General features: G+C 38.2%; 1 protein-coding gene across 5 annotated transcripts in view; it reads right to left on the bottom strand.

The window, feature by feature from the left end:
* The window catches only part of tbc1d32 (TBC1 domain family, member 32), a 251,277-nt gene that overhangs the window by 64,597 nt on the left and 174,547 nt on the right, over window positions 1-12,133 (bottom strand). For 3 of the 5 annotated variants that reach the window (XM_043684307.1, XM_043684303.1, XM_043684315.1), the window contains exon 28: window positions 10,657-10,734. The exons of 1 other annotated variant lie outside the window; for it this stretch is intronic. In XM_043684307.1, the coding sequence (XP_043540242.1) occupies window positions 10,657-10,734 (78 nt within the window). Of the gene's footprint in view, window positions 1-7,884; window positions 8,998-10,656; window positions 10,735-12,133 lie in introns of those variants that run through there. One more of the 5 variants, XM_043684318.1, reaches the window with a different exon arrangement.

Here is a 12,133-nt window from a genome sequence, read left to right as displayed (position 1 = left end):
GAATGTATTTAAGACAGGTAGATTCTTGATTAGTAAGGGGATCAAAGGTTATAGGGAGAAGGCAGGAGAATGTGGTTAAGTAACATATTAACCAGATTGAATGATGGAGTAGACTCAACAGACCAAGTGGCTTAATTCTGATCCTACATCTTATGATCTTACAAAGTGTGCATTGGGGGAGGTGGTGACGACCCTTGTGCATCTTTTGCCTTTATATTTTTGGGTGGCAGAGTTTCCAAGTTTAGAAGGAGCAGAAGGAATGTTGGTTAGTAATAGCATCATATCTTGTAAAAAGTACATACTGCTGTCACTGCGTGATGATGATGAAGGGACAGAAAACTGCAAGTGATGGTTGTGGTGCCAATCAAATGGCTGCTTTGTTCTGGATAGTAACATGTTAATCAAGCGAGCATATTAGGAAGAGAGAGGGAGGCTACAATGGCTGTGAAGGGAGACGGAGATCCCAAAGACAACAAAATAGTTTGAAACTCATGAACACTCGGCTAACTAGGAGCTAGGTGGTCTCAAGTTCAGCATTCTAATAGCATGTCTTGCCCATTTTGGTTCATGAGAGATTATCCTTTACATTTGATGTGACTGTGTCTTAATGGCATTTATATTTGTCCTCAAGATCATTTAAGACAGTGATTATGTTGCCATGCGGCTTTGACACGGCAGCCACATGTTGTCCATATACCAGCATCACAAGATATATCACAAAACTCAAAACCCAAGTATGCAATTTTTGAGAAGACTGAGCTAATACATCTAAAAGCACTTTGAAACAGAATTAGAATGGATAATAGAAATTTGTTATTCAGATTGTAAGATTGCTCGCTGAGCTGGAAAGTTTGTTTTCAGACTTTTCGTTATTATGCTAGGAAACTTCTTCAGGTGCCTCCAGTGAAGCGCTGGTGTTCTATTCCGCTTTGTGTGTGTGTCTTGGTCTGTTAAGATGAGTGATATCATTTCCAGTTCTTTTTCACATATGTTCGTAAATGGGGTCCAAATTGATGTGTTTATCGATGAAATTCCAGGCCTCTACGAATTCCCATGCATGTCTCTGTTTAGCCTGTCCTAGGATGGATGCGTTGCCCCAGTCGAAGTGGTGACCTCCTTTATCTGTTTGTAAAGATACTAGTGATAGTGGGTCATGTCTTTTGGTGGCTAGTTGGTATTCCTGCATTCTTGTGGCTAGTTTTCTGCCTGTCTGTCCAAAGTAGTGTTTGTTATAGTCCTTGCAGGGTATTTTGTAAATGACATTAGTTATGCTGGCTGTTGGTATAGTTTCATCAGTAGATGTTTCAGTGTGTTGGTAGTTGTGGGCTACCATGATGCCAAGGGGTTGGAATAGTCTAGTTGTTATTTCTGAGATTACTTTGATATATGGTAGTGTAGGCTAGGGTTTCAGGGCGTGTTGTGTCTACTTGCTTCAGTTTGTTGTTTAAGTATCAGCAGACTGTATCTATAGGGTACCCATTGTTCTTGAATACACTATATAGGTATTTTTCTTCTGCCACTCATAGTTCCTGGGTGCTGCAGTGCGTTGTGGCCCATTTAAATAATGTCCTGATGCAGCTCAGTTTGTGGGTGTTGGGATGAGTGCTTCTGTAGTTAAGTATCTGGTCTGTGTATGTTGCTTTCCTGTAGATGCTGGACTGCGGTGTTCCATTAACTGTTCGTTCCACTGTGACATCTACCTACTTCACCTTCAATGACAAGACCAACAAACAAAATCAATGGAACACCCATGTGATTATTAATATCAGGCTTCTTAGCAGAAACAGTAATGCAGAGACTTGAACGAACAGCCCTCCCCACGATCAACCCAAACTCTGGGTCTGATACGTAGATGACACCTTTGCCATCACAAAATAGACCAAATTAGAGGAAACCTGAAACATCAACAACATCCTTATGACATAAATTTGACAAAAGAGGAGAACAACAACAGACTCCCCTTCCTAGATGTCACAGTGGAATGAAGAGGTAATGGAGAACTGTAGACCAGCATTTCCAGGAAAGCAACACACACAACTAGCCACAAAAAGACATGCCCTACTATCACTAGTATCCTTACATACAGGTGAAGGAGATCACCACTTCGACTGGGACAACACATCCACCCTAGGACAGGCTAAACAGAGACATGCACAGGAATTCCTAGAGGCCTGGCATTCAAACTGGAACTCCATCAATAAACACATCGATTTGGACCCCATTTACGAACATATGTGAAAAAGAACTGGAAGTGATATCACCCACCTTACAAGATCAAAACACACAAATAGAAAGTGGGACAGAACACCAACGCTTCACTGGAGGCTCACTGATGAAGTTACCTAGCATGGTAGTGAAAAGTCTGAAAACAAACCTTCCAGCTCAGCAAGCAAACTTACAACTTGAATCTCATCCTGAACTGCAAATCTTCTCAAAAATCACAAATATCGACCAACTGATACATTCTAAGTGACTTAAGTATTCATCATGAAACCTAAAATAATGGTGGGTTACTATTTTAGAACTAGAAGCTTATTAAGGCATCACTTGAATGAAAGAATAATACACTTGAAGCAGAATTTTTTGTTTTAATCATTCATGGCATGTAGGCATTGCTAGCTGGGCCAGCATTTATTCACAAAACAGTCAGGATTTAGTCTTGGAGCAAGAACACAAGAGGGATTGTTTATGAGCAACTGATCGCTGAACATTAACAAAAAAAGAACTGGTTTCATAAGAGTGTAATATCTGAGGAATATTTGGCATATATTAGTAATAATGAATTTCACTGATTGCATGACATTTTGGATATAGCTTGATGGTGTAACAACAAGTTCCTTTACTTTCTATATGATTTATTCTTGAGATTCCTCACACATGAAGTTGTTGACAGGTCTAAGACCTCAAAAATTCTCCATATCCATCTGCTTGGCTGACAGTTCATGTTGAGGTCTTTTTGAATCACTGGTAATAAGCAAACAAGTCTATGGTCTGTCTAGCATTTGACATCAGTAACCAGAGCATGAGGAAATACTTTTCATACATCATCTTGAATATCATGTTTTCTATTCAATGCCAGTGCTTTGATCTCAGATGTTACCAGATATGATGAAACATTTATTTTGCCCAATAAGGACATTATTTTAACCACAAGACAGTATTCTGTGCACAGAGTAAGGAAGAATACATACTTAGAACTGGACTTTACAACTCCGTGTTTTCAAGATTGCATTTTCTGATGGCCTCACACTGAATCACAGTGTCAGGAGACAGCCTTTTGGCCCATTATATCCGCACTGGCTCTCTGAGCATTTTAACTTGTTACCCTCTTGAATGCCTTAATTGAACCCTACCTGCAATACATCTCCAGAGAATGCATTCTATCCCTTAAGTACTTGCTACGAGAACTCTTTTTTTGCCCCTCACTTTGCTTCTTTTACTTTTGCAGAAGGCTTCGATGCAGGACCCTTTGGTTTCAAATCCATTTATGTATGGAAGCCGTTCTCCCCCTCAACTCTGTTCAGACCCCTCATCATTTTCAAAACTTTTGTCAATTATCATCTTAGCCTTCGCCTCTATGAGGAAAGCAATCCCAATGCCTCCAAGCTTTCCTTATAACAAATAGGTTTCAGGGATGAGACACTTCTTGTAAAGCCCTTCTGCACTTTCATCAATGCAATCACATCCTTCCTACATATCGTGTGGGGCCCAGAACTATATACAATAGTCCAGCTGACATTTAACCAGTATCTTATATAAGATCAGCATTACTTCCCAGCTCTTGTATTTTCTGCCCCTTTGAAGTCTGGAATATTGTATATTTTATTAACAGCTCTCTCTACCTGTCCTGCCACTTTTAATGAATTGTCTACATCTCCAATTACTGTTTTGCCTACCACAACGTCTGATAACTAAGAGTAGAGTAATAGGGTGGATTTGTTCTACTTTTTGTAGACAAACACAACTGGGCAAATTGCCATGTTATTGGGTAGATGCTCGTATTGTAGCTGTAATGCAACAGTTTGGATAGGGCACATTGCTCGCTTTGGAGCACAAAATACAGGAGGTTCAATTTAGATAGAAATAGAAACCTTTTGACAGTTGTAAGGTTGCTTGTCCAGTAGAAAACAATGTTAGATAGAGGGAGTACAGAAGCAGATAATCAAAAAAAAAGGAGAGCAACCTAAACTATGGATTTCTTTAGGACCCATAGTCTTTGCAGTATCTAGTGTCTTCAACCATTTCTTGATATGACAGAGTAAATTGAATTTGCTGAAGATGTTTATTTGAGATACTGGGGACTTCAGTAGGAAACCAAGATAGATAACCTATTCATCATTTCTGGATGAAGATGGTTGCACATATTTCAGTTTTGTCTTTTGCACTGATGTGTTGGCCATCCCCATCATTGAAGATGAGGATATTTGTGGAACCTCTTCCTCTTATAAGTGGTTTTTATTAAAATCCACTATTCTCAACTGGATGTGCCTGGATTGGAGTTCTTATATCTGGTTAGAGATTAAAACTGTTTGATTTAGGATCCAGTGTATAATTCCTCTATTTAACAAGTGATCTAATTGAAATATTTAAGAAGATTTACTGAATTTCATAGCGTGGAAAGAGAGAAACTGTCTTCTGATGGGGAGTCTAAAACAGGGCTTCATAAACTTAAACTATAGTTAATCCTTCAGGGGTGAATCAGATAGCACCTCTTCTCCCACAAAACCCTGCTGAAATTAAATAAATTGGAAAACATACATGCATTGTTCCAAGTAAAGGTATTACGGGAAATAAAGCAAAAATGGACAAATGAAGCTGAAAGAGAGATTAACCATGATCTAATTGAAAAAGAACAAGATCAAAAAGGTCAAAATGCCTTATTCCTACATCACTGAAGAGAATTTTACTGGGGTGGATAGCTCACAAGGACAGCCAGTAAAAGAGAGGGGAATATGTTGGGATAGCTTCTTGATGAAGAGCAGCCAATGGGATATTTAAGTTGCTCATTAATGAACTTAACTGACACAGTGCCATCAGTGGGTGCAATTTCATTTTGGTCCCTTCTCACCCATTATCCCAATTCCACTGCTAAGTTTTCCCAATCCTGGGCATTGGAAGAGAGCAATTCTCTCAGCTTGCTGTCAATATGCCTGCTCTTGCAGACTCCATTAAATTCCAACCCATGAGTGTCACTTCCTGGCCTTAAAACCTATCAACACACAAACATTAGAGTCTCAATATTGTCCTCGCATCAAATAAGTTATTTTTTTCCTTGTGAATTTCACATCCTGCGATTAAAATTAATGAACAGAAATGGGAGTTAATTTAGTGTTGATTATTGGAACTTGAACATTTTTCCTGCTGGCTTTGAATTGAAAAAATTAATTTGAGCCAATTAAATCTGATTTTATAAGTTTGCAAAGGAGATTAAATTGTTATTCTTAGAAGGAAGTTGGCCTTTCTTTTTATTGCATTTTCAATTCTTGCCTTATAGATCAAGGAACATACAAAAAGCTTCCCTATTAAAGCCACTTGAGGTTATTTGTTTACAAAAGTCATTTTGCAAACATGAACAAAATTCCAGCAAGAAAAGGAAGTGAATTTTGCTTAATAGTGACACAGTTATTTAACAGTAATTAAGCTATTTGGACATTGAAATACTTACACCTACTGCAACTCTATCCCCCAAGTTTATTTTGGAGGTGAACTGCTGTTAGCAGTAAAAGTAGTAAGTATGGAAATTTCTATAAAAACAGAAAATGCTCAAAAGGTCTTGAAACATGAACTATTTGTCTCTCCACAGATGCTACAAAACCTCTAAATTTCTCCAACATTTTCTGTTTTTATTTTAGCATTCACGGTATTTTTGCTTTTGTGAAAATTTCAAATCAGTTTCCTAATAACGTCTTAATCCTTGCATTGGAAGATGATGTCCTAATTATTGCCAGGTCTCCAGTGTAGAATAACAGGGTTAACATTAGAATCATGAAATGATGACTGTGATGATTATGTAATGTTGATCTTAGAGTCACATGAGACAGTACAGAGATGTAGAGCAGAAGTTTTGACTGAAGCAAATGTCTGCAAATATCTAGTTGCACATAGACTTTTTGCATTAAAAAGACGACAAATTCAAGTAGTATTTGTTTGGGAGACAAAACAGTCCCAATCTGGAATACCAAACAAAATATTGTGGCAATGAAAATGGCAGAAATAAGAGAGAAAACCAGCAATTGTAGATACCACAAAGTTAAGGATATTAAGGAAAACCTGAAGCTATTTTTTGAAGCCTCAGCAAGCTGTCAGGAACAATGTGGGAGCATCGGTGGCAAGTTAGAGAAGAATCACAAAAACCAGATTGCAATGAGCAAAGATCCACAGCTACCAGCAGTGTGACATACTCAGGTGAACACAGAAATAGTTCTAGGGCTCAGAAGCAGCATGGAATCAGGTTAACCACTCCTAGAAACAATCAAGGGACACCAGGCCAAAAACACTGGAAGAAAAGGTTCACCAGGTAATGTTTTTATAAGAAAAGCCAATGCAATACAGATACATTACTTTATGCTGTGGAAAACCTTGGCAAAGATGCATTAACAAAATAGAGCACTAATGGAACCACAATTTCACAAGACGACGTACCACAGTTGTTTTAATTCCTATTTTAGCATTTGTTGGAAATGAATAAGCAAAGCTTAACCAACAAAAGCAAAGGCCAGGTGAAAGCATGAATCTATTTATTAATTATGTCTATTGGCTGGCAGAGAATTTTATTAATGAAGGGTTGAAGTGGATTACAATCGAGCTACGGATGAGATTTTATTAGACCTTTTGCAGACACGGAATGATTCAACTCTGGAGATAATGATAAGGCTAATAAAACTTAGGAAATAAAATCAGATCCTGTTCAAAGGAAAAACAATGCTCCATCGAAAATTCGGTTTGTAAGTCACGAAAGGAGAAGTTCAAAAGCCTAAGGCGTGAAAAAGAGAGCAAAAAAAAAAAACATGACCACCACCATTTTTAAATGTCTCTTCTGTGGAGGAAGAAGCCACACGAATGTGAGCAATGTCCAGGAGGAGGATCACTTTAATACAGATTTTCATATTATAATACAGACAAGCAGCAACTGGGGAGGAATCCTTAAACCAATTACACATTCTAGAGTTTAAAAAAAATGCAAAAATAGATAAAATCCTATAAGAGAAATAAATGATACTGAAAACAAGTATTAAACTAGAAAAGAGAGCACACCCCACAGTCACCTTAATTTCCTTTTAAAACAAGTATATTCTTCCCTCAGCAACAGTACAAAACTGTACACATTAGAATAAAATGAGGTTTAAATAAGGCAATATAATTGTAAATCACAGAAATATAGAAAATAGGAGTAAGCCATGAACACGGTCTGCCATTCATTATGATCATGACTAATCCATACATTGCTGGGATGCGAAGTTGAACTGGGCCCAAAAAACAGTTTTTGAAATCATAATGCCATTATTGCTTTTACAGCCACAGTCATTAGCTCAGGCAATTGGACTGTGTCCTTTAAAAGATCACAGAAGTGAGCTCTACACATGGGGAGAAGCCAGGTATAAGATGGAAAATAAATGCTGGCCTAGTCAACGGCACCCACAGCTGGAATGAAAAAAGTAGCAACTAGGGCAGGGACAAGGGGAGCACAGGCACCAGCTTCTCAGTGTGAAATCACACACCGATTCTGCTGCAGAATATTCAAATTAGCACTTCAACACCATAGCCTACAGAGAAAAGTTAATGGGTATCCAAAAATACCTCAGACTGTCAGACTTGCCAGAAAGCCTGCAATCAAGAAGTGGAGATGACTCCAATACTAACGCCAACTTACGCAGAGTGAAGCCTATCACTTCCACTGTGACTGTGATGGTGAATGCTATTAATGTATAACATAGAGCCTGATAATTCAGCTTTCACTGCGAAAGCCACCCAAATTCTGTATTGCTGCGGAGGTTCAGGTTTCATGTGCACAAGCTCAGGTTGTTGCCATTCAAACACAGACGGCTGCCACGTTCATGTTCACAAATACCAGTTGTCAAAGGAGTCTTCAATGTATCCCAGCAGTCCACGGATGTTTCTCCAGATTACTAGGATTACTGAAGAATAATCCTGGATGAGTGGCAGTGGCAGCTGTAATTATCTCTCAATGACAGCAATCATACATCCACCCAAAACTGAGACAAGCCTTCGTTATAAACAATCAGCCGACACAACCTGCACAGCAATTGCCCAAGGCACAATCCAAGGCAGAGCATCGTAGGGCCAAAACTTCTATGGGTCATTCTGCAAGACCATGTACAGTTTTGTCCATGCTGAAAATGTTAATTTATGTTCCTTCTTTCCAGTATTTTTCTCTCTCCTTTTCATAATGGCACTGAATCCTTCTGGCATTACATTTTTTGCAAATCACCAGTTGCCTCTGAATTTTTGTGTAAGTGATCACTTGTTCATCTGAGAGTTTTTACAACAATCATCAGAAAGCTGCCAGCAGAAGGCAAAGAGGCTATTGCCTGCAGCGGTTGAGGAAAAGCATTCAGTGGTTCCCCCCACTTTGGCCAGCTGTAATACCCATGCTGCCAACACAAGATTAACTCAACAGAATCCTGACCGTCGATCTGTATGGTTTAGCTTCTCAGAGATGCTGAAATGCATCTTGAAAATAAATCCTTTGCACGCTGAAGGGAGTTTATACATACTATTACAAAATTGAGGGTAGAAGCTATAAAATTGGAGGCGATGGAGGGAATAGTGTCTCCATTTTGAAAGAATAGTCTTTATTTTGAAAAATACAAGAGCTCTTCACACCTCTAATCAATGATGGAGCTTAAAATGATTTTCGTTTTCCTAATTGACACAATGTTCATGGACCATCAATATTCTTTGAAGCGATTAGGCAGATCTGGCAATCAACCATTTTTGCTGAACCTTGTAGCTCCTAGATTTGAGTTGTGATGATAGCTGCAGGGAGATTAATTGAGAAATGATTGGGATGAGTCCATCAATAGTGAAGGTGGGGAGTTGAGATGACAAGACTGACAGATTTACTTGTAGTTATAAAGTTTCCTTCACAATCACCATTTAACCCAAATGCTTCATAGCTACAAAAATACTATTGACGTGCAGTCATTGTTACAATGCACATAGCAAAACAGAGGAAAGGAAGCTGGGAACCTGGTAAGGATTTTAGTAGTTTTAGTCCAAGGTCAGAGACTGAACACACATGAGCTGGAGAAAAGCCAAGGGACGTAAATTCTCATAAAAGAGAATAAGACACTTGGGCTAGAGAAAAATCAAAATCTAGATGCCAACGGAGAAGCTAAATTTGTGGGTGGTGGTGTTTGTGACTGATTTTTCTCCTCCACTAAATGTTGTTAGCGCAAATTCCTGCTTGCTTAATGTTCATCTGGAGACGTAACCTAGAACTATTAGGTTGTGACTGGTGTGGCATCATCAGTACCAATGTTACATGTATAAAAGAAGTCAATTACTTTCAAGGGAAGACAAGCTCAGATGGTAACTATGCCTCAGATTTGCAGGCACAGCACAAGAACTGCATAGGTTAAGCTGGTAATGTTCACATGGAATCATATATCATCTCAGCTTTTTCCTTTATTCATTGAGGAAATGAAAGGCTTATGCCCGAAACGTGATTCTCCTGCTCCTCGAATGGTGCCTGACCTGCTGTGCTTTTCAGTTCCACATACTTGACTCTGATCTCCAGCACCTGCAGTCCTTACTTTCTATTACAGGGTTTGACAATTGGTCTGAATTGATTACCTCACAATTTTGGTTAAGTATTTCCTGAACAATGAGCATAATAACTTTGTATTGTTTTTCTTGAAACAATACTAATAATATTTGGCCACTCACTCAATAAAATGAATGCATCTTGCAAACATGGAGGAAATTTTGAGTAATCTCTCACTAGTCTATTCAGTTGCTTCAGCAAGTCTCGACAACTGCATAAGTAAAAACAAACATGTACCAAAATTTTGATTAGATCAACCATTTCAAAATTCAAACCATTTAATACCATTCTATATTCTGACCAACCAAGGGTACAAGCACCACGTTCGCAAACTCTCACTGAAACAGGACCCTATTTTGCTGTAACAACCTCCTTTGCAGAAAAATACTCTGAGTATTCGAAAAGAATGTTTCCTCAGCAAATACTCCACAGGGACACTCTGGATGCTCCATTTTCCAGAAGTGTAATTACTTCAAAATTAATCCAATTATTTATAATAAGACCGCTTAGGATGAAAAAGATTGATTTCAGAAAGCCTTCTGAACAATCAGATTCTTCTCAGAGTGAAGCATATTTTAATTATCTGTTGAACAATTACTTAAACCATCAACTTATGAACTGTGATTTCAATTACATTATGAATAACACTTTTGAGATCTGTAGTTTAAAAATTTCCGCATTGAAATGAGTGCCTTATTACTACTCGAACAGAATTCTGGGAAAATATTTTGCAACAAGTTGTGTTAGAGAAAAAAAATCCATATGAGCACAATTAGCATTTCAATTTTTACGTATTCTTTTAAAGCAAGTGCATCAATTTTGGGTAATGCTGTATTTAATCTCTTAGCTGTCAAATGAAAACAACTCACCTTCATATGGTCTGAAGAAACAATCTGATGGATTATCAGTGAAATGACCCACAAACTTTTCCAGTAATTCTGCAAGTACTAAAAATTTGAGGAAATAAATAAAATATTCCTGGACAACAAAACAATGCTTGCTATTCATAAAAAAAATTCTGGCTCACATACCAGAGTTTCTTTTTGCATGAAATTTAAAAATATTTGTACAGTGAGATTTAATTAATTTAGTATTGGAAAAGAAAAAGGATGAATAACGTCTTTTGGTATTCAATTGGTTAGAGTAGTGCCAGAAAATTACTCAATAGAACCAGAACAAATTAAAGTGTGTAAAACAATTAAAACAGTGAGGAAAGAAAATGAATTAAAAAATAAGTTTCATTTTGCTATTTGAAGGAATTGTACTTTAACCAAAAAACTCTGTAGAATCAGTTATTCATTATTAATACTAAAAATTTAAGGTTAATGTTTTTTCTTGTTCACAGTGACCATGGGACGGAATGATATTGAGGAGCGGCATTCAGGAGCTACCTTTAGACATACTGGAGCTTCGATGAATTGGTATCAAAATAGAACATAGAACAATACAGCACAGAACAGGCCCTTCGACCCACGATGTTGTGCCGAGTATTTGTCCTCGCTTAAGCACCCATCCATGTACCTATCCAATTGCCGCTTACAGGTCACCAATGATTCTGACTCTGCCATTCCCACAGGCAGCGCATTCCATGCCCCCACCACTCTCTGGGTAAAGAACCCACCCCTGACATCTCCCCTATACCTTCCACCCTTCACCTTAAATTTATGTCCCCTTGTAACACTCTGTTGCACCCGGGGAAAAAGTTTCTGACTGTCTACTCTACCTATTCCTCTGATCATCTTATAAACCTCGATCAAGTCACCCCTCATCCTTCGCCGTTCCAACGAGAAAAGGCCGAGAACTCTCAACCTATCCTCGTACGACTTATTCTCCATTCCAGGCAACATCCTGGTAAAATTTCTCTGCACCCTCTCCAAAGCTTCCACATCTTTCCTAAAGTGAGGCGACCAGAACTGCACACAGTACTCCAAATGTGGCCTAACCAAAGTCCTGTACAGCTGCAACATCACTTCATGACTCTTGAATTCAATCCCTCTGCTAATGAACGCTAAAATGGTTTGGACTTTGTCAGGGTCTTATTTTCTTTTCATCTTATCCTTTCGTTATTCAGAAGTTAGGATTCACATGTTAATGCCAAAATCAAGGCCTCAAAAGAAATCTTTTATGTACTGATTTTCACTGTCTCAGAATATCCTCAGCACTTCACAGTCAATTAAGTACTTTAGAGTGTAGTCACCAACATGGCAGGGGAAACTTGTCAAATTCCTTACAGCACGATTGCAACAATTTAATTCTTAACAAGTACTCTATTTCTATAATATTGATTGAGGGACACATATTGGCTAAAACACTGAGAATAACTATTCTTCTAGGTATTGTGACATG

This window comes from Chiloscyllium plagiosum, chromosome 3 (genome assembly GCF_004010195.1).
Source record: "Chiloscyllium plagiosum isolate BGI_BamShark_2017 chromosome 3, ASM401019v2, whole genome shotgun sequence".
In the NCBI taxonomy this organism is placed as follows: Eukaryota; Metazoa; Chordata; class Chondrichthyes; order Orectolobiformes; family Hemiscylliidae; genus Chiloscyllium; species Chiloscyllium plagiosum.
Note: the sequence above shows the minus strand (reverse complement) of the source record. Positions and strands in the feature narration are given on the sequence as shown.